This window comes from Chiloscyllium plagiosum, chromosome 25, assembly GCF_004010195.1.
Source record: "Chiloscyllium plagiosum isolate BGI_BamShark_2017 chromosome 25, ASM401019v2, whole genome shotgun sequence".
NCBI classification, from domain to species: domain Eukaryota; kingdom Metazoa; phylum Chordata; class Chondrichthyes; order Orectolobiformes; family Hemiscylliidae; genus Chiloscyllium; species Chiloscyllium plagiosum.
In genome coordinates, this window is record NC_057734.1 from 24278724 (window position 1) to 24301999 (window position 23276).

A 23276-nucleotide genomic window follows, 5' to 3' on the forward strand; every position below is an offset into this window, starting at 1 on the left:
TGCTCATCCTCAATGATAATGTGTTGCAGGTCACGAAAAACATGGCGTAATTATTCAGCTCGTGGGAAATACTGAACAACGAAGGGTACCCTGTCAGTTGCAGCACGTGTCTGTCTCCTGAGGAGACGTGTCAGAGTGTGGACATAGATACCACCATTACGCGTGGGGACACCTCTCACCACATGGGAGGTACTCATGTGACTCAGCCAACGTTGTCTATCTTATACGTTGCAGATGAATGGGCACCGCACAACAATCAACAGACAGGAGGGTTCCCTCCCAGTTGGGGAACACGTCAGTGGTCCAGGACATTCAGCCTCGGACCTTCGGGTGACCATCCTCCAAGGTGGACTTCGGGACAGGCAGCAGAGAAAAGTGGCCAAGTAGAGGCTGATAGCTAAGTTCGGTACCCATAGGGAGGGTCTCAACCGGGACCTTGGGTTTTTCACATTACAGGTGACCACCATTGCACTATACACACACACAGATATTCCTACACACACACACTCTCACACACACAGGTATTCCTATACACTCATACACACAGACACACATACACACAGAAGCGCACACAGACATGCACACACACCCCTACAGACACACACACTCCCACACTCACACATGCACCCCCTCACAGACTTAAGACACTCTGCACTTACTACACACAGACACACATACACTTTCTCACACTCACAACCCCTAACCCTGACAGACACACACACAGACAAAGACCCACATGCAACCATATATTTTGTGGGGTGAATTTGTACTTGCAACGTTACATTGTACTTTGCTCAAAAACTGCATGCATTCATGTAGAACTCTGAGCTCAAAAACTGCATGAATTTATGTAAAAATCCGTTATCTCACGTTTTAGATTAGAATCAATCTAAACATCATGGCATAGACAGAGAACACAGGGGGCCAACACCTTCAACATATTGTCTAGCTATCAACGTTGTTAACAGCTAACCCGAGAATGCAACTTTTTAAAAAAAGGTTTTGTGATTTACACATGAAAGAATTGAAACTGTCACTGTATTCTAACAGATGAAAGGCTTAACAGACAATCAATTTTTCTATGTATAATTTCAGTTACATCACACTGTAAATTTGTGCTATAAATTCTGTGTGTTAGCATTGAGCCCTCCACTATCACCTGATGAAGGAGCGTTGCTCCGAACGCTAGTGTGCTTCCAATTAAACCTGTTGGACTATAACCTGGTGTTGTGTGATTTTTAACTTTGTACACCCCAGTCCAACACCGGCATCTCCAAATCATGATTATTCATTGGTGCATTTTCCAGTTAATCAGCACTCTTCTTTCTTGCTGTATAATGCTGTTTTTCTTGAATTGTCATGAATGCGAGATGATAAGCTTTGACAAGATGTGTGATTTTTCAGCAATGTTATTATTGTGTTGAAGTGGCTGTACCAAACTCTTGTACGTGCAAAATCAAGATCGCAGATTTAATGCAAAAACTTTTATGTTAGCCAAAGCAGTTCTTGGCAAACATACTCTTTTGTCACTTACTCACAAATTAGCCTCAAAACATGAGAACTTCAACAATTGAAGGAACTCTTATATAATCTGTTTATAATATAATGTTTGGAGTACGTATCATCAGGTTTGTAAGTTATTACATTTTGAAACTGTGTCTTTAAATCTTGGGTAAACTGAAGGAGGTCTTGTGAACAAATGCAAAGCAAATTGTTTTGATCACTGCCTTGCAGCTAGAATGGGCAGTTGGGTAGAGATTAAAGGTGGCCCAGATTTTTTATTAGGGAGTAGGTGCAAGGTATTTAAAGTTGGTAATAATGCCAGCAGCTTGTGCTAACAAGGAGAAAGTATGAGTCGCCACTTAAGCCTTTTCCTATCTTTTCTTATCTAAATCTACCAATAGAACTTTCTATTCCTTTATCTTTCAACTGCTTGTTTAGCTTCCCCTAAAATACATGTATACAATTCACTTCAACCACTCTGTAAGTAGCAAGTTCCATGTTCTTGCCAATCTTTTGGTAAATACATTTCTTCTGAGTTCCTTACTGGATTTCTTGGTGATTAAATATATAGACCTAATTATATATGTTAGCTAAATATTTTGAACACAGACTAATGCTGTACAGAAATTGCCCTTGAGGAAAGACATAATTAGTTCGTAGTTATCGGTATTTGGACGTATAACTTGTGCCTGGGAAAGTTTAAATACATGCACCATGGGTCATTTCCTTCAATTTATATTTGATCTAGAGAACATACAATGCAAGTCCCATTCTAATTCACATATATACCCAATCTGAGCTAGAACTGTATTGTAAATGTGGACGGGGTACAACCTGTGCTAAGAATTTGATATCTTTAGCTCACTGGCCATTTCCACTTTCCTTACGAAGGAAATCTAATCTCATATCTATTTCTTGGAGGCATCATTCACTCTCAACAACACTCACTATCCTCTAGGATGTCATCTGGAATGTCAATCAGCCAAGTCTGTCTTATGCACCAACGTTTTAAATATTTGGATATCAAAGTCTGAGGGCTTACAATACTTGCCGGTATATTCCATTGTGTCTCCACTTATATATAGGTCAGCGAATGTCCCTCTACCCCACATTATTTTGAACCAATCTTACCTGGAACAGGCTAGAAAATCTCCCCATCTCCATGTTATGTAAGTCCCAGAAAGGTGTGGAAGGTTGCCAGCAGATTCTCAAGATATGCTGCCATTCAGAATTAGCACTTTTAGAAGCTCAGTAAAGAGACACAGTCCAAAATGGTCCAAATGGTCCAAATTGATTCTTACATTATACCACAGAAACAAGACAGTACTGATATCAAATCCTTTCATCAGAGGCACTATTTGACATGATTTGGAGATGCTGGTGTTGGACTGGCGTGTACAAAGTTAAAAAGATCTGATACTCCACAACCACCTGATGAAGGAGCAGTGCTCCGAAAGCTAGTGCTTCCAATTAAACCTGTTGGACTATAACCTGGTGTTGTGAGATTTTTAACACTATTTGACAATTTTACATGTCAGGTCAAAATAAACATGCAAGTAGCCAAAACTGTTGATTTTGAAATGCACTGGATGGTTTCAAAAACAAATTCATTCAATACAATATTCTTATACATCAACTTACCAAGTTCAGTTGATTCTCCAAAGTCTGTATTTGTTTTTGCAAGTGTCTGCGTCGTTGATGAACACTCCTCAGTCCTCCAATAGACATCTTTTGCTTGTTAATTTTATCTTCTTGGTCTCTTATCTGTACAATAAAGATATATGATATGCATTTTTTCTAAGTATTTATGAATCCTTTATATGTAAATATATTATGTAGATAGTGGGAAACGTTTTCTTCAGAATAAGAGTATTTTTAGCTCATATACATATAAGGAAAACAAATTCAGTAATTTCTTTCACATTGATTAATGTTAGAGGCAAGATTAGTGAATGGAATGCAGTAAACACATTTCAGTACACTAAAATAAATCAGAATACAAGTCATATGAAAGCCACAATCAAAAGCCACAACGCATTTGAATCTTGGACCATAGACTTGACCACAATCTTTTGAGCTCCTAATTTCAGGCGTGGTTTATTATTGTGAGGCATTAAGCAATCTCCAGTTACTTTCTCAAATGAGGAGAGAACATTGAATGTTTATGAAATTCTTCCACAGCAAGGAGACTAACAGCAACTACTACCCTGCAACTTGACGTTAGGGCATATGTTGTCCAACAGGAACAAACAAGAAAACAGAAGGATCATCCCTCCCACACCTTTAAAAAAACAAAAGAAAAATCAACAAAAAGGCATGAACGTATTTGTACTTTTAAGGAAGGGGGTGGTTTTAAATCCCCAATTGTAACCATACAACCATAGGGAGCTGAAACAAGGAGGCACGAGGCAATGGTTGTGACCTTGAAGAAGCAGTCATTCAAATCTACTTCAGTACAGATAGAGAATGTTAGAGGCCTGAGAACAAGTTATCTTACATAAAAGATCTTTCCTAACCCAACTATTTCTTGCTGCAAATATCATTTGGGTTGACATTGACTGTAATGGTTCCTGCAGTTTTTCAATAGAATCTTAATAATGAATCCAAATCTAATAACTCATCTACATTATGTGTTATTAAATAGTAAATGATTCATGTCTAACTTTATTGCTCATTCATTGCTGGTAGGTTAAAAAAATCAACATCAAATGTGGAAATAGGATTTAAATAAATATGAAAATGAGGTTCTGAGGTAAGCTGTGGTGTCGCTGCAACCCCAGTAGCCAGGTGTTAGTACTCTACTAAGAGGTCTGTATTTGTACAGTTTGAATCATGCTGATCTGTAGCCTTACCATCAAGTCCAAAGTATTAATCAATATTATTTAGCAGTAACCTAGAAGTCTACCCTGAGTTTATATGAACACCTGAAGAACCCACGTTAGAACCTGTTACACATGGTAGCGGCAATGAAGATAGCATTCAAAGCTAGATTGCATTTTTCTGAGGAATCTAAAGAACCACAAGGCAACACTGAATGATCATAATGAAAGATTAATTGAACCATGAGGCAAAAATCCTGAGAAGAATTCAGAATACCATGATTTGAAGACTCACTCAAAGTAGTTGAAGACTTACTCAAAGTGAGGTAATGTGGTGCAATCTCTGAAGTGGCAGCATGTCCATGCACACTTAGCAGGGCTGTCCTTTCAAAAGTCATTTAATACTGTTGAAGGATTGATGCAAGTAGTTAGATAAGAGTTATGGAAGATGTACTTTCACAGGTATAGAACAGCATCAAATCTCTGGTTGAACAGATCCAGGTAAATATTCTCTTAGGCCCAGTCAGCTCCATTGCTGACAACATTCTTATCAGGAAATGTGTTAATGAAACCTCAGCAGATTTTCAGAGAGTTCCAGCAGCCTTCAATGTTTAATTTAGTCTCGTGAGCCTTGTTATTGAATGTACTCATTCCAACCAAGGATCCCAACATTCCATTGAAGATTTATATAGAGTTGTCATGATTGTAACGAGGTCAGCTAGGTGGACTTTATAGAATATGAGTTCTCTGATTGGGACTGTTAATCTGACAGATGAACATCCTGTTCACTCTTAGAGATGGCTCTGAGGGAACTGGATTAGTGTTAAGGACTCTCCACGTATAAATAAAGGGTGACATGTGATGGGATACCAACCTCTGTGGAATTATTTTGAAGTGTCATCATTCATGTGATGTTATGGTATCAAGGGATAAACTTGTCTGAATTCTCAATGTTACATTCTCTGATTTACTGCAGTAAGAGCAAGACTTGACCTTCAAACAGATGAACCAGCATACAAGACAGTTAGTGTTCAAAGCGTGACTTTGGGCAATACAAAGCATGTCTAAGGCTCAGTTCAACCTGTAAGTTGGCTAGACCCAAAAATGTCTGCCATCCCAAGAAAAAAGCTGCCAAACATGAGAAAAAAGCAGGAACTACCATTTTGAAGGATAAGTGTCCCAAGTGACAAGATTCCCAAGGAGAGGGCACCCATTACTTCCGGTGTGGGAGATTTGACCACTTTTAGCAGTTTTGCAATGCAAGATTATCTCTTCAATATAAATTAAATATGTTAATTCGAGAACAAAACAATAAAGCAAACTGAAAAACAACTTGAAGAAGGCATGTAAATTACATACATCCTTGGTCAAATGGATGTTGTTGGTCTTAAAGCAGACCAGGATCATTAGTCTGTCAAATTGGAAGTCAGGAATTTTGATAATATATATTTCTTGATTCTGGATTAAATTAATACTGACCTGTGTGATACTGTGGACTAACTTTACACTGTACATCTTTGACCATCAAAGGGAAAGATCCAGAGTCTTGGAGGCTACACCCTTTCAACTACACATTGTTTTTGTTTCAAAACAATCTACATGGTAAAGTTATAAAGAAACCTATCTATGTCATGTTGAAACTAAACAAATCCTTATAAATTGGAGATCATATATTCAACTAGGTCTTCTACAACAACCACCAGCACAGGTAAATGATGTCAATGTGTTGTTGATACTCCAATCTGTGAAAAAGTGCTATGGCTGAATAATACTTACATACCATTTTGTGAGGAACCATCTCCAGGAAAATGAGTTTTCATCTACAAAAGACAGATTCCGAATTTGTGAAGTCTTCCCATGGGTTTCTTCATTTATTGAAGCTTCACATCAAGAAGATTCAATGATTTCCTTTGTGAAAAACTTCCTCAGCTTTTACAAGAGTTTGATCAGCATTGTGATCCCTCTCCAATGATATCTGGAAAAAATAAGCTTCTTTCTTCTTCAGAAATTCTTAACCAGGAAACATGTCCTGAGAAGCTGACAACATGTTAATGTCAGGCCAAATTTTGTCATTTCAGGAAGAAAACCATGCAGACACATCAATTCTTGACACAATGCATCATGGTCTTCTGGATCAGAGTGAACAGAAAACTTCACCTCCACCTATTATGAAGCCAATTAGATAATGAGAAAAAGATATAAAATCCTTTGAGGATGTGGTGGAAGTTCCAGTGCTTTCAACTTCACAAAGTGATCACAATGATCTTGTATTCATCAGCATTAAAGAGTACGGAAACTCTGCTTCAGCAGAATGTTCTTCAGCAATTCTGAAGCAAAAAAAATTAAGTGCTACTCTTGCATGAGAGTCAGAAAATGTTTCATCTTCATTTAGTCTTCCAGAAATCTGTGTTCAAAGTATTCAAATCTGAAGTTCCTCTTATCTCATTATTTTGTCCAAAATATTTCATGGTAACTTCAGTCCAGAAAACATATTCCAAAGTAAGCATCAATCGCCGAGATTTTTCTTGATTTTTTTGTAAACCTGAAGCAAATCATTTAAATAAGTAAATCTATACTCTCCAGTGTCCCCATTGATACAATCCTCCCTTCATCCTAAATTTGACATTACACTGCAAGAATATTAAGATGTCATTGTCTTGCTATTGCAGTTAAATAGTAATATTCCTCAGCCCTATGCCGATCATGCAACTTCACCATTCAGCAGTCTTTCATTTTCAGATCTTCTCTTCACTAGAAGGCATCATGAAAGAAATAAAATGGATTCATGCCCAGTCAAACAGGTGGCGCCCTCTTGATGAGCACCAATCTGTCTTTATTCTGATGTGGTAGTCCACTAGCAACCTGTCCTTTTCAGCGCTTGGAGCTTGGGGATACCGAGACTAATTCTACTCTTTCATTTCGGCTACTGAAAGAAGTAGTTCCAAGCCAGCCATAAAGCCATCACCCTTCCACACTATTTTGAATGACCAGTTCAGGGAGAAATGTGACATCTTCACACGGCTTGAATCAGTGAATAACGGATTTTGTGGGGAGATGGTGGGGTTGGAAATAGATTAAGTAGGGGAATACGTTTATTAAAATATTTCAGCTGATAATGTTAAAAATGTCTTTTTGGTTAACAATGCTGAAAACTTAAAATGTATTTGGTGAAGGAAATAAAAAGCTAGTGTTTAATTGATATGTAGATAAGCCTGTGCTGTCGCTGTGACTTTAGTAGTCATGCATTAGTATTCCATGAGAGGTTGGACTCTGTGCAGCTCAAAGCATACTTCTCTGTAGCTTTCCATCTGTCACATTGTATTAATAAGTGTGTTTAACTGTAACCTTGAAGCCTGGTCTGAGCTTGTATGCAGAGATTACACATGAAGGGCAGAAGGGGACATTCTTTCATCAAGTTGCTCAGCAGGAGACAGAGAAAGAAAAATTCGCCATTTCGAATGGGACCCTTACCCAGAATCTTCACATGTTCTTAAGAATGATCCCATTTGAAATGTTTGCTTGTTTTCTTTCTTCAGTTATCGCTATCTAATTCTAACAACTTCTGTTTCTAATTAAGATTTCCAATCATTTTGAATGGCCATCCTAAAAATTCAGGGCAATGTGCATTAATTCTGTAATGTAATATACAATCATGGAAACAGTGAAAATCAATTTTGTTTCACCCTGTTAAATGGTGGATTCAATTCTGTGATTCAATTTTTTTGGATAAACTTTCAAATACTAATTTACTAATTTTGGATATTCAAGATTTTAGACACATACCTGAGCATCGAGCTTAGCGATCAGACTCTTTTCCTGCTCGGCAAGGCAATCATACTCCTCTTTGCTTTGCAACAACATTTTTATTTGTGTTGAATCATTAATATCCTTCTGTACATTCTGCGGAGCTGTGACAAGGGCTATGCTTGTTGCAAGATTTTCATGTTCACGCTGCAATATATTTAGCTCTCGTCTGCAAAAAGAATCAAGTTCCAAAGACATTTTAGAAACATGAATTGCATCTTACTACTCAAGATCCATAGGCATACCGACTCTTTGTATGGCTTTTCTTGACCTGCAGCCCCCATTAATGACTCCTATAATTACAGTGACAGCAAACCTCACACTCTTCTGGCTCACAGGAAGAAAAGAAATACTCTTATAGGTTGTCACTGCACAATTTATTCCTGTGTACAAACAGACAATATTCTACTTGCAGCATTCTGTTTTCAAATTCAAAGTGACCACAAACAATGGCATGGTAGAGAGGGCAAATTCCATCATCCTGTTAACATACATTCTTCAGACTCAATGCTTAAAGAATAAAATGTGCCTAAAATGGAGTTTCAGCTTCAAAACGTATCAAACAAGTTTTGAATAAATGCTGAAAATAAACTTGTAATGAACATAAACTGAGTTGATTCACAGGCTTTTGGCCTTGGAGTTTCCCAGATAACTTGGCCTTAAATCATGAATAGAATGTCACATGCAATCAAAACCATTATGTACTCCAAGAAATAGTTCCAGAAAGGACTGCATAAATATCACAAACATTTTTTACCTGCAATAGACCCAACTGCACCTCACTCAGATCTCAAGTGTAACATGTAATCGAACATAAATCTATCTCTCTTCCTTACTTATGCAGAAAACAAACTCGAGAAATACTGTATGGTTCAGGGTCATCGAACGGTCTTGGGGGAGAGAAAGATATGCCGCAGTAATTCAAATCAGTCACAAGTGACCACATTTGTTAAGTTTGAATAGCAGAAGGGCCGTTGGGGGCCCAGTACCTAAGTATTACCCAAATATGTTAATTGAATGTTGGGAGACCCCTCTGGATTAAGATATAAAAAAGAGAGCTCTGCACTCTTCAGCTAAACAAACAATAATAATTAACATTTGTAGCAATAGTGGAAAGTCTGCAGTAGTGTCTCTCTTTGTCATTCAAAAAGTGGCTGTTTTCTTAGCTTTTCCTAGTTTGTAAAACTGTTTGTCAAACAGATACAAAGAGATGCAGAGTGTTAGGACAAAGAAACAAGATATCAAGTTAGCTTATTAGGCTGTTCAAATATTCCATACAATGAGTTATTTCTGTGATATTTTAATATTCCAAATACTTTTAAAATTATTTACAATTTAGAAAGCCCTTGTGGTTTAAAGGAATGTTGAGCAAAGCCCAGTTCCTGATAACAGCCAGGAAATCTGCAATCCTTACTTGGTCTGGCCAGATATGAATCCAGACCCACATCAATGTAGTTGACTCTTAATAGCCCTCTGGGTAATAAATGCTGGCCTAGCCAGAGATGCCCAATCCCTTGAACAGATAAAAGAATTATGACATTTACATATGTAACATACTAACAAACCTGTACACTTTAATTGAGTCAAATGGCTCAATTAATCACATTGCAGGGAGCCTAATGCTATCACAAATAAGTTTTTAAAAACTCTTAAGAACACAAAAGAGGTTGTGATAATGTACTATAGTCATACAATTGGCCTCTATTCTATACAATAGAAACACAGAAAGAAAGTTTTGAATTTATATTATAAATTTTAAATTGTGTTTCAGCTTCAAAGCTGACCACACAGAATGAAGTTTAACTTTTTTGAACTTAATGCTACAAATAAACTTTCAGAAACAACAAGGTAAGTTTATTCAAATCATCACCCAATCTTTTGGACACAGACCTAGATATGCCAAAGCATATTACAATTAACAAAGTGCTTTTGAAGAGCAGTCATTGATGTAAGATAGGAAATATTGTGCCCTGCAAACTTTAACAAACAGCAAAGTGATAAAGACCAGACAATTTGTTTTATGTGATGTTAATTGAGTGATCAATATCAGCCAGGTCTGGGGATAGTTCCCTGCTCTTCTTCGAAACTCTGTCATGTAATCTTCTACACTTCCCAGAGAGAGAGTAGACTACTATAAAGGATTTTATATTTCGAATGAGATGTCGAACTTAAGTTCAACATCTCATTCGAAATATAACATCTCTTATAGTGCAACATTCTCTCTGTACTGCACTTGAGTGTCAATCTAGATTTTTTCAATTAACTCTGAGGGTGGGACTTGAACTTGTAATGGTTTGCCAATTGACTAGGTCTAACACTCTGAGGGATTGAAAGATTATTCTAGAAAACACAATGCATTATTTCCTGTTTAGTGAATTGGATACCGCTTGTGTGAGCTGAGAACTTGATCAAGGATCAGATTTTTCTTGATCCCTGCCAGATTCATGGCAAAGACAAACTGCAATCTTTAGTTGGTAATAAATTTCATTATGACTTCAATATTATGCAAAAACTGCAATGAACCTCATGCAAGATTTCCCATTTTTTTACCTGGAATGTACTATATGCTTTGTAAGTCTTTACAAATTGGCATTAATGGGTGGTGCTTTGAAAAACTGATTCCTATTATGTGTTAGGAGCTACTCTTGGTGCTGTTTTCTGTTTCTTTTATTGCTACTGAAAACGTTTGTTAGCCTGTAAACAATATAGTCAAAATCAAATGGCCAGATTTAAAATAAAAAATCTTTGTACCTAGGTAGGATAAAGCTCAGGCAGAACACATTAGTTTTTGGTGAATATGCAGATCTGCATGCTAGAATTTTTAAAAACATCAATTACATTGAGAAAGACTGATATTTTAAAATAATGTTACGAATTGTTTCAGATCGAATATTGCTGATTGTCTTAGAATGTTGTCTCAACTGTTATGGTGGAAGTCATCATGCTATCAAAATATGAGCAGAGATTTCAGAGCAGGTTGTTGAGTGTGGTCTACATGTTTTACAGTTCTTGCATGGTATCTTGTAAGCTACATTAGTTTTGCTGGTAGTATCTAACTGATCCTTTAGGTTCATTAGTTGCTGTTTAAGTGTGTTGGTAGGTTTGTGGGCTACCATGATGCATTCTAACCAGAACTCCATGAATAAACACATCAATTTAGATCCTATCTACCTTCCCTTGAGAAACAAGAACTAGAAATGACATCACCCACCTTAAGAAACCAAGACCTATAAATAGAGAGGCGGGATATACCACCAGCGCTTCACTGGAGACTCTCACTGATATTATTTATTGTATCCCAGTGCAGATATGATGGGCCAAATGGCCTCCCTCTGCACCACAACAATTCTGTGATAGACACCTATCGTTAGAAATATCCAGAGCCCAGCAGGCAGTGGGAGACAATACAATTACCTGGAGGTAGCCTTCTGGCAAACATTGCCTGTTTGGGTTCACAATGATAGCCAGACAGCTGAATTCATTTGTTTAGTTTAATTTTGAAAAGTCTGGAGAGATGAAATCTCTACCTTGATGCACCCTCCCTTTTACTTACCTGTCATGGCAACTTGCTGCTGTTTCCAATAGGAAGCCCCAGCTTTGAGAGCCCACCCAATGTCCTAGATCAGATGGCTAACCTAACATTTGAACATAAATTGGTTAATTTTGGGGAAATCACAGAGGAGTGACTCCCTCCGACACAGTGTGGTCTTCGCATCCTCATTTGAGCCTGACAGCAAAAAGCTGAAGCCTACAGGGAAAACTCTGCCCTAGTAGCTTATTAACAACTGAAGTAAGACTAGTTGGCCTATATTTTATCTTTTACTCCTGTCCCATTTTTTGAAAAGTCTCATTTGCCACTCTCCAGTCCTCTGACATAATTTATTCAAAAGAACTTTAGAATTTATACTCAGAGTCCCAACTATTTCTCTCGAGATTAGTGATTTGAGTATTTTGATCAGTGTGACATTCCTATGTTCTATACTAGTCATAACACCCGTCCCTAAATTTGAAGACCATAATTATGGAATTTTATCCCAGGAGTATATACCCATAAATGGTTTTATATACGTTTTATTCTCTTCCTTTGCACCCTTTAAACCAATGACAAAGGACATCCCGTCCTTCACATGCTGAGCTAAGTCCCCAAATTAGTTCCTAAAAGCTATCATTATCTTTTCTATTTTGCCTGCAAACATGCACGTAAGTGGCACTGGAATTAAATGATTCATATGCCCTTCTCTTCTGATTACATGACTAATACCAAGTTCCCTGATTTTCATTGCAATCGGTGCTGAAATCTAGTTCTGAATTAACAGGTAAGTGAATGCCCAGCAATCATTCACAATACCTACAAAATCATGAAACTCTGGTGTAAATTGATCTTTAGATCAGCTACGTTACATTATGGTCAAATTGCAAAGTGTTACAACTCTGTAATCAGTGACAGAATTATATAACAGAGTTGAATTCTTCAATTTAAAATCGGAGAGAGCATCGATGATGAAGCAATAGCCTAGTGGTATTATTGCTAGATTATTAATCCGGAAACTCAGCTAATGTTCTGGGGACCTGGGTTCAAATCCCACCATGGCAGATGGTGGAATTTGAATTCAACAACAAAAAAACAATTCTGGAATTAAGAATTTATTCATGACTATGAAATCATTGTCGATTATAAGAAAAAGCTATCTGATGCACTAAAGTCCTTCAGGGAAGGAAATCTGCCATCCTCTCTGGTCTGGCCTACATGTGACTCCAGACACACAGCAATGTGATTGACTCTCAATTGCCCTCTGAAATGGTGTAGCAAGCCACTCAGTTGTATCAATTGCTACAAAATCTCTAAGAAATGAAACTGGATGGATCACCTGGCATTGACCTAAACAACAGGAGAAACAGCCCTGTCGACTGTGCAAAGTCCTTACTAACATGTGGGGGCTAGTGCCAAAATTGGGAGAGCCATCTCACAGATTAGTCAAGAAACAGCCTGACATAGCCATACTCGTGGAATCATACCTTACAGACAATGTCCCAGACACCATCATCACCATCCCTGATATATCCTGTCCTACCTGCAGGAGAGACCAACAGAAGTGGCGGCACAGTGGTATATAGCCAGGATGAAGTTGTCCTGGGAATCCTCAACATTGACTTCAAACCTCATGACATCCAGTGGCTTCAGGTTAAACTTGGGAAAGGAAACCTCCTGCTGATTGCCAAGTACTGTCCTCCCTCAACTGATGAATTGGTACTCCTCTACATTGGACAACACTTAGAAGAAGCACTGACGATTGCAAGGGAACAAAATATACTCTGGGTGGTGAATTCCAATGTCCACCACTAGGTGTGACTCGGCAGCAGCACTACTGATCAAGCTGGACGAGTCCTAAAGAACATTACTGCTAAACTGGGTTTGCGGCAGGTATTGAAGGAAACAGCAAGAGGGAAAAACATATTTGACTTCATTCTTACAAATCTGCCAGCTTCAGAGGCATCTGTCCATGGCAGTATTGGTACAAGAAACCACCATTTAGTTGTTGTGGAGACGAAGTCCTGCCTTCATATTGAGAATAACCTCCATCATGTTGTGAGGCACTATCACTGTACTAAATAGGACAGACTTTGAACAGATTAGCAACTCAACACTGGCATCTATCTGGCACTGTGGGCCATCAACAGCTACAGATTTGTACTCCAGCAGAATCTGTAACCTCATGGCTTGGCAAATCCCCTACTCAACCTTTATCATCAAGCCAGGGGATCAACCTTGATTCAATGGAGAGTGCAAGAGGACATGCCAGGAGCAACACCAGATGTACCTGAAGTTCAGGTGTAACCTGGTGAAGCCACCAAACAGGACTACTTGCATGCCAAATAGCGTAAACAGGAAGTGATAGACAGAGCTAACCGATCCCACAATTAACAGATCAGATCTAAGTTCTGTAGTCCTGCCACATCCACTCATAAATGGTGGTGTTCAGTTACAAAACTCACAGGAGGAGGAAGCTCCACAAATATTCCCATCTTCAGTAAAGGAAGAGACCAGCACAACAGTGCAAAAGATAAGGCTGAAGATTTTGCAGCAATCTTCAGCCAGAAGTGCCAAATGGCACCATTCACGAGTCTTCAGATACTGAAGCAGTCCATGTTCAAATGAATCAAGATCTGGTCAATATCCAGGTTTGGGCTGACAGGTAGCAAATAACATTTGTGTCACTCAAATGCCAGGCTATGACCATCACCAATAAGAGACAATCTAACCACTGCCTCTTGACATTTATTGGCATTACCAGCATTGAATCCTCCACTATCAACATCCTGGGGGTTATCATTGACCAGAAGCTCAACTGGACTCACCACATAAACACAATGACTACAAGACAAGGTCAGAAGCTAGGAATACTGTGGCGAGAAACTCACTTCCTGATTCTCCAAAGCCAGTCCAATATTTACAAGGCACAAGTCAGGAGCGTGGTGGAATACTCCCCATTTGTCTGGATAACTGCAGCTCCAATAACACTCAAGAAGCTTGACACTCAAGAAGCTTGAATGGCACTACATCCACAACTATTCGCTTCCTACACCACCAACGCTCAATGGCAGCAGTGTGCACTACCCACAAGATGTACTGCAGAAATTCAAATGTAATGGTTGAGGGGGGATATAGCGGGCCATGAGGTATAGATTTTGATGGAGTACAACTCTACTGTAGTTGATCAAAGAGTCTCAGACAATACCTTCCAAATCAATGAGCACTTTTATCTAGAAGGACAAGGGCAGCAGATAATAGTAACACCACCCCCTGCAAGTTCCCCTCCAAGCCACTCACCATCCTGACTTGGAAATGTATCGCCATTCCTTCTCTGTCACTGGGTCAAAATCCTTGAATTCTTTCCTTAATGGTGTTGTGGTTTAATCCACAGCAGGTAGACTGCAGCTGTTCAAGAAGGCAGCTCATCACCACCTTCTCAAGAGCAAGTAGGGATTGGCAATAAGTGCTGGCCGCCAGCGATGTCCACATCCCACAAATGAATAAAAACAAATGATGCTTTGAGCTGAATTGTCTCGGCTCTGTAGACGTGTCTTTGAAGTTGGGGAGAAGGGCTGTGAAATGAGGAGGAGATGCATTGGACCTGCTGCCTGGTGTATTCCTGCCTCCAGTGATCTTTTTCAAGAAACACTGGGAGTTGAGTTGGCTACCCAATCTACAGATATGGGAAGCTAATTAATGCAATCAACACAAGGCCAGTTAGCCATTACTGTTTCACTGATTGGGCCTGCAGCCTTTGAAACCTGTCCACCATCCCAAGCAGATAACCACTGGGGATATGGTCAATTAGGAGGCAACTTCCCAGGAGGTTACTTTGCTAACAAGAGTAAGCTCAGGATCCACAAATAGATCCAATGCCAACCAGAAAATCCAATCTCTTATCTCAGTTCATTACCTTCTGCTCAGAAAAGCAATGTCATAAAAGAGAAGTCGTAAACAATAACACTAGCTGTACTATAAATACTTTTTATGTCCGAACTGAATTTAAAACTTTCACCTTCCATTTACATAAGTTACTTATTTCTTGTTTAGTGAATCATGGATCAGAAAAAGAATTTATAGTGTTATAAATTCCTTTTCTATTTTTAAGTAGGTCACAATGAAATAAAATATTGCAGAACATTGGGATCACAGTGCAACACCAAAAAATGATAAAGTTCATGTAAAATTTCACATATAATTGGAAAGTGTTTCAAGCTTCTGGGAAAACTACCTCTTTTATTGATGGTTTAAGCTTTTTTGGTGTATGGTACGGCTTTCCTAAAAATAGAGGCCACTTCTCCAGAGCAACAGGCTCTATGTACCCCAACTTAATAAATTAAAATATTTGCTAAAAATATAAAATCTAATGCTAAAAAAGAAATCAGGAAGAAACATACTTAAATCAATTTATCCATTCCTCTGTCTCCCATTATTATGTGTAAGTATGATCAAACTTTGGGAAAGAATTGCATGCAACGTTACTAGATGCAAGCCTCTCCTAGGTAATCTGACTGAGAAAAAAATCATTAAGAATTAGCAGCAACATTGTCAACAGCTTGGCTTATTCATTTCAGAATTGTACCAGTGACAGGGATGAAAAGCAGAATTTGAAGAGAGCTGAAAAGAGGTCTGAATCTTCCAGGGGCATGAATAATGTGGACTATGTTGAGAAACATGAGAGAATCATGTAAGATGTCGTGTGAGGTCCTTCTCAATGTCAGAGGCAACACATTGCAATTTCCAAAAGAGTCCTGAGCTTCAAGATGAGATTCTTACTAGTGGACAGTCAGATGCCTGTTAACGAGGATTATTATTCGCCTTTGGCTTCATTGACTGCAAATCTTGCCTTATCAATGTGCGGCCTCATATTCTATTACCATCCTCGAGTAAACTATATCTTAGCAACTATATCTTTTACTGCTCCTCGGATGCTGCCTGGACTGCTGTGCTCTTCCAGCATCACTAATCCAGAATCTGGTTTCCAGCATCTGCAGTCATTGTTTTTACCTATATCTTAGCAATGTCTGACATTAAATAGCAGTTAACCGAGATCATCAGTTCGCTACCTCTCTGGACTGCTAACTTGGACACCTGGCAACAATAGCTAAGGGCACAATTCAGAGATGCTGCATGCACCTTCTCCTTCCCCCATGCCACTCCATGTTCCCTTTAAGCTGAACAATTGTGCACACAACAGCTCCAATGTTCGATGCACAGCGATTGGTGTAGCAACACCAATAGAGTCACTGACTGTCCGTTCAGAAAGTTGCTGCCATGTTCAGGCCTTAAAGGCCTGCACAGCCAGTACAAAAATTCAAGGGAACACTGCCTCCCACCCTCCCACACCCACTCCCCTTCACATCTAAGGATACTGGCATCCATCACCTACCAGCCTCTCAGGACCCACATGCATCTCTCTGTTCCACTTACATGATAATTTTACACTTTAAAGCAAGGCTGCAGCGCACAACGTTGCTGTAAAGACACCTTGCATGAGAGATATGCATCCAGTTCATGGACTAAACCAAACTGCATCACAAAACTGTTTGCTTACTCTCTAAGTGCTCATTTGCCTTGAGCCCACCTGCACCCTCACAGTATCTCTGCCTTGCGTTTCTGTGCAATTTGTCTCAGCCAGATAGACCAGGCTCTTGTACTTGTGCCTTACCTTGCAGATTAGCATGGAAGCTTTTCATGGTGTCAGCGGTGTTCAATTAGTTTTCAGTCATAGGAGCCTAGCACGGTAAGTCAAGGGCAGCCTCCAATAATCAGTCCAGAGGCTTAGGCATGGTCAGTCGGCCACTAAATGGTCAAGCTTTAAAAATCCTAATGTTACAGCTCAGCAGCAGGAACAGCTCAACATTCAAGAATCACATTGAAGAAACTCTTGTGTCAAAATTCAACAAAGCAGAATGTACACTGAATGGGAAAAGCAATTCAAACTTGGTAAGACACCTACTGTAGTAGAGAGTTAGGAATTTCTGTAGTTGGAATATGAGCCACTCCAGGGCAGTTACAAATTGTATTGAGTTCCAATGGTCAGGGTGTTTCCAGAGAAGAATGGATGCTGGAGATTCTGTGAGTAAAGTTAAAATCCCAGATGGAGTAAGGAACAAGTTTAAAAATGTTTAACAGTTACAGGCTGGGAAAGCTGGAAGTGAAGAAAAGTACTTGATAGAATGGGCACCACAAGGCATGGCAACAGTAAGAGGTATTACTGCAAGTAGGCGGCCTGTCTCCCCAGTGTAGAGGAGCCACTTCGGGTGCAGCGGATGAAAACAGTGAAAACCAATCATAGAGTCAGACAGTGAAAACCAATCATAGAGTCAGAGAGATGTACTAGGAAACAGACTCTTTGGTCCAACTCGTCCATGCTGACCAGATATCCTAAATTAATCTAGTCCCATTTACCAGCATTTGGCCCATAACCCTCTAAATCCTTTCTATTAATATACCCATCTAGATGCCTTTTAAATGTGGTAATTGTGCCAGCCTCCACCACTTCCTCTGGCAGCTCATTCCATACACGCACCACCCTCTGCGTGAAAACGTTGCCCCTTAGGTCCCTTTCAAATCTTTACCCTCTCAGCCTAAATCTATGCCCTCTAGTGCTGGACTTCCCCAATCCAGGGAAAAGACCTTGTCCATTTACCCGATCCATGCCTGTCATGATTTTACAAATTTCTAAAAGGTGACCCCCTCAGCCTCCGACATTCCAGGGACAACAGCCTATTCAATGTCTCCCTATAGCTCAAACCCTCCAACCCTGGCAACATCCTTGTAAACCTTTTCTGAACCGTTTCAAGTTTCACAACATCCTTCTTATAGGAGGGAGACCAGAATTGTACACAATATTCTAACCAATGTCCTATAGAGCTGTAACATGACCTCCCAACTCCAATATTGCTCTGACCAATAAAGGAAATCATACTAAACGCCTTCTTCACTATTCTATCTATCTGAGACTCCACTTTTAAGGAACTATGAACCTGAACTCCAAGGTCTCTTTGTTCAGCAATACTCCCCAGGACCTTAACATTAAGTGTGTAAGTCCTGCCCTCATTTGCCTTTCCAAAATGCAGCAGCTCACATTTGTCTAAATTAATCTCCATCTACCACACCTTGGCCCATTGACCCATTGATCAAGATCTGTTTACTCTGAAGTTACCTTCTTCGCTGTCCACTACACCTCCAATTTTGGTGTCATCTGCAAACTTACTAAACATACATCCTATGTCCACATCCAAATCATTTATATAAATGATGAAAAGTAGTGGACCCAGCACTGATCCTTGTGGCACACCACTGATCACAAGCCTCCAGTCTGAAAAGCAACCCTCCGCCACCACCATTCTCTGTCTTCTACATACAAGCCAGTTCTGTATCCAAGTAGCTAGTTCTCCCTATTTTCCATGTGATCTAGCCTCAATCACCACCAGGACAGAACCCCACTGGTCCTCACCTACCACCCCACCAACCTCCAGATACATCGTATCATCCTTCATCATTTCCGTCACCTCCAAATAGACCCCACCACCAAGGATATATTTCCTTCCCCTCCCCTATCAGCGTTCCAGAAAGACCACTCCCTCCGCGACTCCCTCGTCAGGTCCACACCTCCCCCTCACTTCCCTCCAAGGCCCCAAGGGATCCTTCCATATCCATCACAAATTCACCTGCACCTCCACACACACCATTTACTGCATCCGCTGCACCCGAAGGGGCCTCCTCTACACTGGGGAGACAGGCCGCCTACTTGCGGAACGTTTCAGAGAACACCTCTGGACATCCGCACCAACCAACCCAACCGCCCCATGGCTGAACACTTTAACTCCCCCTCCCACTCCGCCAAGGACATGCAGGTCCTTGGCCTCCTCCATCGCCAGACCATAGCAACATGACGCCTGGAGGAAGTGCGCCTAATCTTCCGCCTAGGAACCCTCCAACCACAAGGGATGAATGCAGATTTCTCCAGCTTCCTCATTTCCCCTCCCCCCACCTTAGCTCAGTCCCAACCCTCGGACTGAGCACCACCTTCTTGACCTGCAATCTTCTTCCCAACCTCTCCGACCCCACCCCCTCTCTGGCCTATCACCCTCACCTTAACCTCCTTCCACCTATCGCATTCCCAACGCCCCTCCCCCAAGTCCCTCCTCCCTACCTTTTATCTTAGCCTGCTTGGCACACCTTCCTCATTCTTGAAGAAGGGCTTATGCCCGAAACGTCAATTCTCCTGCTCCTTGGATGCTGCCTGACCTGCTGCGCTTTTCCAGCAACACATTTTTCAGCTCTGATCTGCAGTCCTCACTTTCTCCTCAAACCTTGTTAAATGCCTTACTGAAGTCCATATAGATCACGTCCACCACTCTGCCCTCATCAATCCTCTTTGTTACTTCCTCAAAAACTCAATCAAGTTAGTGAGACATGATTTTCCATACACAAAGATATGATGACTATCCCTAATCAGTCCTTGCCTATCCAAATATATGTGTCCTGTTCCTCAGGATTCCCTCCAACAACTTGCCTACCACCAATGTCAGGCTCACTGCTCTATAGTTCCCTGGCTTTTCCTTACCACCTTTTTTAAACAGTGGCATCACATTAGCCAATCTCCAGTCTTCTGGCACCTTACCCGCGACTATCGATGATACAAATATCTCAGTAAGAGGCCCAGCAATCACTTCCCTATCTTCGCACAGAGTTCTAGGGTACACCTCATCAGGCCCTGGGGATTTATCCAACTTTATGTGTTTTAAGTCATCCAGCACCTCCTCCTCTGTGATATGGACACTTTCCAAGATGTCACCATCTATTTCCCCACAACCTGTATCTTCCACATGCTTCTCCACAGTAAACACATGCAAAATACTTGTTTAGTATCTCCCCCATCTCCTGCAGTTTCACACATAGGCTGCCTTGCTAATCTTTGAGGGGTCCTACTCTCTGCCTAGTCACCCTGTTGTTCTTAATGTAATTATAAAATTCCTTTGGATTTTCCTTAATCCTATTTGCCAAAACTATCTCGTGTCCCCATTTTTCCCACCTGATTTCCCACTTACGTATACTCCTACTGCCTTAATATTCTTCTTAGGATTCACTCGATCTCTGCTGTCTATACCTGACATATGCTTCCTAATTTTCTTGACCAAAACCTCAACTTCACTTGTCATCCAGCATTCCCTATACCTATCAGCTTTGCCTTTCACTATAAAAGAAACATGTTGTCTCTGGACTCTCGTTATCTCATTTTTGAAGGCTTCCCATTTTCCAGCCATCCCTTTACTGCGAACATCCACAGCCAAACAACTTTTGAAAGTTCTTGCCTAATACCGTCAAAATTGGCCTTCCTTCAAATTAGAACTTCAACTTTTAGATCCTGTCTATCTTTTACTATCACTATTTTAGAACTAATAGAATTATGGTCACTGGCCCCAAAGTGCTCCCCCACTGACACCTCAGTCACTTGCCCTGCCTTATTTCCCAAGAGTAGGTCAAATTTTGCACCTTCTCTGGTAGGTACACCCAAATACTGAATCAGGAAATTGTCTTGTATACACTTAACAAAATTCCTCTCCATCTCAACCCTTAACACTATGGCAGTCCTCCATTTTACCTGTAAAAGGTAGGATTCTTCCATTTTAGATGCAGAAGTTGTGAATCCTCTACTGTGACTCCATTAAAGATGGGAACTCCCTCCAAATACAACACAATCAGTAGTACTGCTGCTGCAAAAATAATAGGCTTTTAAGCAGCAAAATAAATAATCACAAGGGGAAAAAAATGGCATCAGAAATAACGTTGCCAAGGATATTTAATTTCATAGATTGACCAAATATAACTCAAAGTTGGACCTCTTGGAAAAAGAACACAACTATTAAAATGAGAATGACTTCCAAATTAGTTACAAAATTACAAGTTAATACATATCTATATAGCATTGGGAGTATAGTTGATGATCTTACAGCTTGACAAGGTATAAAGAAGCAAAATATATTGTTGAAGCAGTATTGAAAACCTTTGACTTTAACCTCAAAATATATAAAATTCTTGAAATTTAAAGTGTTCAGCATCCATGGAGTCCACAGATCATCTATTTAATTATCTCTACAGATCAGAATACAGTGATTTAAAGACAAAGTTCATAAGAGACAGAATTGTTGTTGGTGTTGCTGATGAGTCTTTGTCAGATAGATTACAGTCAAAGGAAGATTTTACACACAAGAAAGAACTATGCTTGGTGAATAAAGCCAATGTTCAGAATCTGCGCAGATCAATCAAGATCACCTTATGATAAAAGGTCAGCAGAATCCGTCCATTTATTAAGGTAAAAAAGAACACACATGAAAAACTAGTACAGCAAGTAGGAGAGACCCCAGACACTAAACAGGTCACATTTAGAAAACATATTGAAGTAGGTCACAGTTACAGAAGAGTAAGAAATCAAAAAGCTACCCACAAAAATGTGTATGTTGAAATAGGTAGAACAGTTTATAGTAAAACAAAAGCCTAAAGTGTTTCGTGGAGAAATTAGTAATCTAGACCTAGCCTCTGGCAGGAGGATGTCAATGACCATCTCATTAACTTTAAGCTGAATACAGGGATAAGTGTCACTTTATTATTCAATAGTGTTTGAAAATACACTCTCTATAGCCAACAACATAGAGACCACATATGATCTACAGGGTATCCTCCTATTCCTACTCTCACTAGCTCGTAGCATCGGGAGTAATCCAAACACTACTACCGTCTAGGACCTCCTTTTTAAATTGCTGCCTAACTTCCTATATTCTCCCTTAAGGATCTCATCCTTTTTCCTTCCTCTGTCATTAGTTCCAATGTGTACAACGACCTCCTGCTGGTCCCACTTCCCTTTATTTATATTCTGTACTCTCTCTGATATTTCCTTGATTCTGGCACCAGGGAGGCAAGACACCATTCTGATTTCTCGCTGTCGGCCACAGAAACGTTTGTCTGTGCCTCTGACTAGCGAGTCTCTACACAATACAGATTGAGAAAAAAATCTAACTGAAGATGTGTGGCAAAATATCCTATCCATGGAAGCTTCTACTTGAAGGGACAACCAATGTCCAGAGACCCAGGATATGGTCAAGAAGAAATAGTTCAGTGATCCAATAAAAGAGTAATTGCCTAGGATCAGTGATTCGGGATACAAAGTGATACCTGAGATTAGAGTTCCTCCATATGTTGTAATGGAAAAATTGCCTATTTCAGCAGAAAAAGGAGATCCAAAAGATTGAAAGATTCTCCACCTTAAAGAGATTTTTAGACCTCACACTGACAGGAACAAAATGAGCAATTTTCATCCCAGAGAACAAAGCTGAAAATGTGTTGCTGGAAAAGCACAGCAGGTCAGGCAGCATCCAAGGAACAGGAGAATCGATGTTTCGGGCATGAGTCCTTCTTCAGGAATGAGGAAAGTGTGTCCAGCAGGCTAAGATAAAAGGTAGGGAAGAGGGACTTGGGGGAGGGGTGTTGGAAATGTGATAGGTTGAAGGAGGTCAAGGTGAGGGTGATAGGCCGGAGTGGGGGTGGGGGCGGAGAGGTCCGGAAGAAGATTGCAGGTTAGGAAGGCGGTGCTGAGTTCGAGAGATTTGACT

General features: G+C 40.0%; 1 protein-coding gene across 1 annotated transcript in view; it reads right to left on the reverse strand.

Annotated features, from left to right (window-relative positions):
- LOC122562410 (coiled-coil domain-containing protein 63-like) overlaps positions 1-23276 on the reverse strand; it is a 90236-nt gene that overhangs the window by 27014 nt on the left and 39946 nt on the right. Inside the window, exons 4-5 of the mRNA XM_043715267.1 lie at positions 8106-8295; positions 3145-3267 (exon numbers count right to left, since the gene is read on the reverse strand). Coding sequence (XP_043571202.1) covers positions 3145-3267; positions 8106-8295 — 313 coding nt within the window. The remainder of the gene's footprint in view (positions 1-3144; positions 3268-8105; positions 8296-23276) is intronic.